General features: G+C 37.5%; 1 protein-coding gene across 1 annotated transcript in view; it reads left to right on the top strand.

Annotated features, from left to right (window-relative positions):
* The window catches only part of LOC121420645 (23 kDa integral membrane protein-like), a 10,011-nt gene extending 9,025 nt beyond the window's left edge, over positions 1-986 (top strand). The window contains exon 7 of the mRNA XM_041615309.1: positions 882-986. Within this exon, the coding sequence (XP_041471243.1) occupies positions 882-986 (105 nt within the window). The remainder of the gene's footprint in view (positions 1-881) is intronic.
* Positions 987-6,765: the final 5,779 nt, after the last annotated feature.

Below are 6,765 nucleotides of genomic sequence, written 5' to 3'. Positions count from 1 at the left end.
CTATGTATTACATCCATATTTCATTTTATTGTTCGAAATATACATGAAATGAAATACTACGAAAATTTGCTTGGCCAATTGATCGTGGGCCCGACAGCAGCTGTGCAGCGCCAGATCGACGAGGCTCTATCACTTGAATAGTTGAACGCCAAACCGGGTGGCAGCAACTCCCATCTTTTAACGTCTTTTGGTCTGACGCGGCCGGGGTTTGAACCCCCGACCTCCCGGATGTGAGAAGGACGCTCTACCAAATGAGCCAACACATATCGATGGTGATACGGGGAATATAAGTTTCATTGCGAAAGTGATTCAATCTTATATAGGTAAATTAATTTGAATACAAAGAAACAGAAAATGAGAAAAAAGGAGAGTGTCTTCAAAACTAGCGCTCATGGTTTTTAGAATAAAATTGATGTTTAGAAGAATTAAATGAAAATCTATTATACAGTTCAGTACACCCTTGTAATTGAGATTTGTTTGCGTTATTCTTTATACGCATGTCTGGAATAGAAAGGCATTTTAATAATCAATTTGCATGTACGACCTTTCCCTTTCTTGGGAGAAGATATATATCTTTATAGTATTTCATTAAGTTCATTATGATTTTTTTTAATTTATATGATATGGATATTGAGCTTACTTTGCGGAACAAGTAACGGTACTTTTAATTAAGATTTAGATTTAGATTTATTCATTTTCCGTTCACAAAGCACAACAAAATCAAACAATACATAGTCAAATTTAAAGTACAACATCAATCGAAATAAGGTATAAACAATGAGAACTAATGCAAACTAAAGTAACTTTGACTATAATAACTATAATAACTATATAAATGAAAGTGAAATAATTTTATTTCTTTCTAATTGTTCTTTCTGCAGATTCTTACTATGGTGTTTGCTTGCTGTGTCATTAATGGCATGAACAAGGATGGATACAATAGAAATATAAACAGAGACCCCAACTCTCCCGCTTTCGGCGGGTGATCTCCCGCCGAAAGCTTCCGCAAAATCTCCCGTTCTCCCACTCATCCCCTGTGTTACCCGCTTAAGATGTGTTTTTTCCTGCTTAAAATTATCTTTCTCCCGCCCAAACATCTTTTTAAATTAACTTGAACCAAATGTTCATATTCGAGCCGATATTCAAGTTAGGACTTAGCTCCGCGCGATCTACCTAGCTATATAGCATCATCCCTCCTTAGGCCCTCCTATGGCCTTCATTGAATCGTTAATTGCTTATTATCATCTATGGCGTACAACCCCTCCCCCCACAAAAAAGAAAATCACGACCAAGAACAAAAGAGAAAAGAAAACAGAAATGGGTAAAATACGATATCATTTTTTTAATATGATGTCAGAGTTTATCACAAAGTTGGATCTTTAAAATACAAATGTTGAAATTTTTGCTTGCTCGCTTCGCTCGCACCTTTTTATTGATTTTACGCGTTACGCCATCTATCTAGCCCCCTCAGAATTGTTGGCTCATTACGCCACTGGTCCCTTCATATATTGAAAAATTAGCCTGAGAGAGCATTTAGAACCCGAGAGCTTCCTGGGTCCTTTTACCGAGTCCTGGACCCCGACCGCAAGGGACTTCGCCATATAGGCGGCGGAAGCGGGGGGGGGGGGGGGGGGACGGGGGGACATGTTCCCCCGTCCCCCTCAATTTAGGTTGGTGACCTTTTTTTCCCCAAAATTTCTGGTGGACCCCCCTAAACTTTTGGGTTTCCGCCGCCAATGGACTTCGCGCTTGTGATGTGCACTTCGCGCACTAAAGTTGGAGTCTCCAGTTTGCTATATAGGGGTTCCAGGTGGGAGAATCTCCAGATCAGAAGGTTCTCGGGGTTGGAGTCTCTGTGTATAGAAAAATATGTCCACTTCTTTGAAGCCGAAGATATGAAGAAGAATATCATGGATATCGACTGTCAGCAAAGACGTTCACATCGAATTGATAAAGATTCATACGGGGGCGTTTCTTGAAACGACCCTTCGGACGATTTATCCGACAAGTCCAATTTTATCCGACAGTTGCCATAGGAACAGTTCCTTTAAGCCAATCAGAATCGGAGAGATGTCAGATCTGACAACGTGTCGGACAAAGATGTTGATGAAAATGGTCCCCTGGCTTCCACTGTCTTTGACGGTCTCAAAAACTTTGGAAATGTGTTTTACGGGAATATTCTTTCTGTAAATATAAAACTACAGCTGGAACAAAACGCTTTCTCAAATTAAAAACAAGATAAAGTAGTGATTTGAAGGTGCAATAAGTATTTTCTAATAGTCATTTCACTAAGAGAAAATAAAATGAAGCCTGGAACAGGATAAACACCACACAACAGATTGACGAAAATGCGATTTAAACAAACTACATTTCTTTTAAAGAAGATACATGCCCTTACGAAAAATTTGTGTATTATTTTATTAACGTTGATTTGCGTAAGAACAAATTGGGTAGAAGATGTTTATTCATGGTAAGGCTCTCTTTTTTACTCAAAAAATGGATTATTATAAGTGTGAGTCAAACACGACAATGTTTTTATTGATATAGATATTTTATGCACTTAATGTTGGTTCTGTAAATAACATTAACTGTAATGTCTTTGTAAATATGTCTGTACAAAAGTCAGTACATGTAAATATTGTGTTTTAGTCCTTATGTCTGTGTCTTGTTTTATCGACATCATTGTATGTATGGAACCAGATCAAAATTAATTTGAATTGAATTAAATTGAAAATGCTTTAATGTTTTATATGCTGCATGTTCAATTGTATTCATAGTAGTCTTTCTCTACTTTCCAAAAGTGTTCAACCTACTTAAGGTTGTGTATGAATGTCAAACTAAGAAGTTTAATAGTAAAATACAAAATCTACACTTCCATATGTTTGGAAGAAAAAACGACATTGCCAATATATCATTTTTTTGTTCAAAAGATGCAAGAATAGTGGTTGTTTTGTATTTTAGCTCTAGTTAACATGGTTAATGCATAGTTAGTTCATGAAAATGTATAAAACTATGAGAAAAAGATGACAAAAAAGCATCAGAATTCACGAATGGAATGGAAAATGGGAGAAGGAAAAAGAAAGGAACTAGGGAGAAAGAGAGAAGGGGAAGAAAAATGTGCTCGAGAGGAGGAAGGAAAGAACAAAAGAGTGTACGTGCATGGCCCTAGAATTCTGGTAGGTGTGTAAAATTGTAGAAATGTAAGTAAAAAGACAAACATTTCGTGTTGAAACCCCTATTTATTTAGTTATTTTATTCATTATCTTTTTTGTCGATTTTGGGGTGAACGAAAACGACCTTCATTTTGTAGCGAACCTTTTTTTTTGCTTGTCAAATTAATTTCAGCACCCCCACGCAAAAAGAAATCGTTCCCATGACCCTGTGTGTGTGTGTGTGTGTGTGTGTGTATGTATTTTGATGTTAGGGTGTGTGTGGGATATATATATGTGTGTGTGTGTGTGTGTGTGTGTGTGTGAAAGAGGGTGAGGGTGTGTGTGAGGGTGTGTGTGTGTGTGTATAATGGAATGGGATTTGGGGGTTTGAGTGAGTGGACATGGTGGATGTGGGTGAGAAAGAAAAAGAGGCAGCTTGATCGAGGTCAGATTTGATTAAGTACTTACAGATGACAGAGATGAGAAGTTAGGGTGTATCATTATTCATTAGTGATTTCATTCTTTAATTATTATGTGCATTGGTATGAAAACGAAATCGAGATTGTAATCGAGGTTTAGAAATTAATTCATTTGTTCTTTTTATTAACAACCTTATAGGAAATCACTAATAAAAGCACTGGCCCAGAAAAATCTAAATATGGTAAAAGGTTTATATGCTATATGCTTCTTTTATTTTAAGGATAAATTTTCTAACAGTGCACATCCAGCCAACATACACACACACACACACAATTCGACACACAAATTCCCATTCACCCTCACAGTCGCGCACACACAACTCTTATCATATTCTATCAAAATGGCTCGTGAGAATTGAATATCAAACAAGATTTTATATCACGTATGGATGTGGGCAAGAGGGGGAGGGGGGGGGGGTCATTAAGCAAATCCATGATGCCACTTTTTATTTCTCTACATTATTATCCCTATCACAGCCTTACATGTAAAACGTCCCATCATTTACTCAGAGCTCAACGATATCCATAAATGATGATCTTTGTATATAGCATTTAGATATACAAACGTCTGCGACAATATAAGTCAAATATTAACATATTGGCTCGTGCAAAATGATGTTTATTGTCATCAAACAGTGTTCCATAGGCGGCATATGAAGACAGATTGTTTTGTGTCTCGTGATTGATGTAGCCCCCACTCGTACGCAACTTTATGTTACCCCTAAACAATACGATAGTAAATACAGGGGCCACGGAACGGTTTCAAAGTGGGGGGCTGAGCCGAAAGGGGGGGGGGGCTTACCATGCAAAAATCACTGTCACATGGTAATTTTTACGTTTTTTTACGCGGTTTTGGAAAAAAGTGGGGGCTGAAGCCCCCGCACCCCCCCCCCCCCTCCGCTTCCGCGGCCCTTGAAATATACCAATTTAAAAAAAAAAGAGGCGAAAGCTAGGACTATAGCAGTAGCAGAAGCAGCAGCAGCATCAACAAAAACAACCGAAAAGGCTAATGACGTCAACTCAATATTTCAATATCTTGTCACTGTGAGCTTTATTGTATCCCTGAAGAAGACGTGGGTTTACGTCGAAAATTTGGACTTGGAAATAAATTTTGTTGGAACTTTAACAATGCATTACCTCTTTTCCCTTTTTTCATGGAACCGCAAAGCAGATAATTTATTCACCACAAGGTGGCGCTATTGAACATGTGATAAAAGGGAAGTTCATCATACACTCTTAAACATGTTGGGCAACGTACGTAAGTCATGTCCACACATTTGGTTTAAACTTATCCAATTCTGGATAGTTTTAAACCAATGATGTGTGCTTTGGGTGAAAACTACACAGTACTGGTTGAAAACTACCCAGAATTTGATATTTTTATATGGCGTGTGAATGGTTGTGTGTGGCGGATTAATATGTTATTTTGAATTAACTTGGCTTTTAAAGGTGTTTGAAAAAAAAAATAATGTAGGCCTACATGAATTATTGTTAGCCTATACTAATTGTAACTTTTATTTTGTAAAAATAAAAAAAATAAAATAGAAATAAAAGTTCATCCTGAAAAAAAGTTGCTGAATAAGAATATCAGAACAATTATAAAAAACATTGACATGATTGATGAAGGTTTGAGGAAGACAGATATGAGCACTATTTCTGACCAATAACATGGCCGTACATATCTCGCTATAATCAATCGATGCATAGAAATAGCGCAAGGTAGATTTATTTATTATATTCAGCACTTTTTTGTAATCATAAACACGATGCGTATCTCGCTAAAATATATATGCTAAAAAATCGAATCACGAGGAGAATGCCGTGTGCAAATTGACTTTAACAAGGAATAACTTTGAGGCCGGCTCTGCTATCTTCTTGAGCAGCATATCAGTCAAGGCAATACGAGACCGAAGCGTGAGCAAAAGTTTTACTTGAATAATAATCACAGGGGCCTACTGACCTGATTTTTTTTGGTACTATTAACTTATTCCCCTCCCCTCGTTTCATTCGCTCTCTTTTATCCTCTTATCTATCTTCATTTTCTCTTTCCTTTCCGTTTGTCTTTTTTTCTGTTTCCCTCTCATGGCAGCATATACAGACCTTTATCATCATCCACATGCATTATGAATTATTGGGGTAAGACCTATTAAAGTAATTGCAGACAGATATTAATCGTGATTGTTCATGTAAAGTATTTCAATATTGTTGTGATATATTGTCCCGGGGGGCCACTTACATTGACGAGTGGATACCATGCGCGACCCCAAAAAACACGTAAAAAGGATGTCTTTTTTTACGATAGGGCACGTTACGTACGTAACGTGATAAGGGTGTCAAAAACACAAAAATAGTGGGAAAAGGGTATCTATTTCGCGAGGAAAATTACGTGTTTAGGGTCGAATTTGCGGGGTTGATAAAACAAAATTAAAATGTTTTATGAAGGATGTCCTTTTTGCCCCAACACTTCGTGTTTAGAGTAGGTAAGGTAAAGCCGACGACCGATGGACCCGTAACATTAAAAACATTCCTGTACTTGTTTAGGGGTTCATTTCAGGGAATATTTGCCAAGAGTATCGTTTTGTTTCCAATACTTGTTAGGGGTAGGGTTTCACACGCCAATACTTGTTAAGGGGTGCATTTTCAGAGTATGGAAATTACGTGTTTAGGGTGCTTTTTGAGACCCCATGGTCGCGCATGGTATCCACTCGTGAATGGAAGTTGCCCCCCCCCCCCGGGTATATTGTACGGCCTATACTTTTCATCTTCGTATATATAGGCCTACTTATTGTCTTAAAGACATTGCCAATGTCTTTAAGACAATAAGTCATTGGAAACCAAAGTTCTTTGTATTCGTCCATCGACCAATAAAATAATCTTGATTCTTTAATCTCGTATAACAAAATGCTTCCAGCTAGTCGGATTGGAGAGTTTCGGTAGCTTTTAATTTTTTGTACTTTACTTCAATAGTAAGTACTGCAAATTTGTTGAATTAGAACGAGTTTTATGAAACGGGTCTCACTGAAATACCGCCATCCCAAAATAACTGCCATCTATTACAAGAGCAATGTAAACTTGCATCCGGCTTCCGTGAATAGAATAGTGTACATGGCTCCAAGACGACAAATGACGCTATG

This window comes from Lytechinus variegatus, chromosome 8, assembly GCF_018143015.1.
Source record: "Lytechinus variegatus isolate NC3 chromosome 8, Lvar_3.0, whole genome shotgun sequence".
NCBI lineage: Eukaryota > Metazoa > Echinodermata > Echinoidea > Temnopleuroida > Toxopneustidae > Lytechinus > Lytechinus variegatus.
The sequence above is the reverse complement of the archived record's forward strand: the minus strand, read 5'-3'. Positions and strand labels throughout refer to the sequence as shown.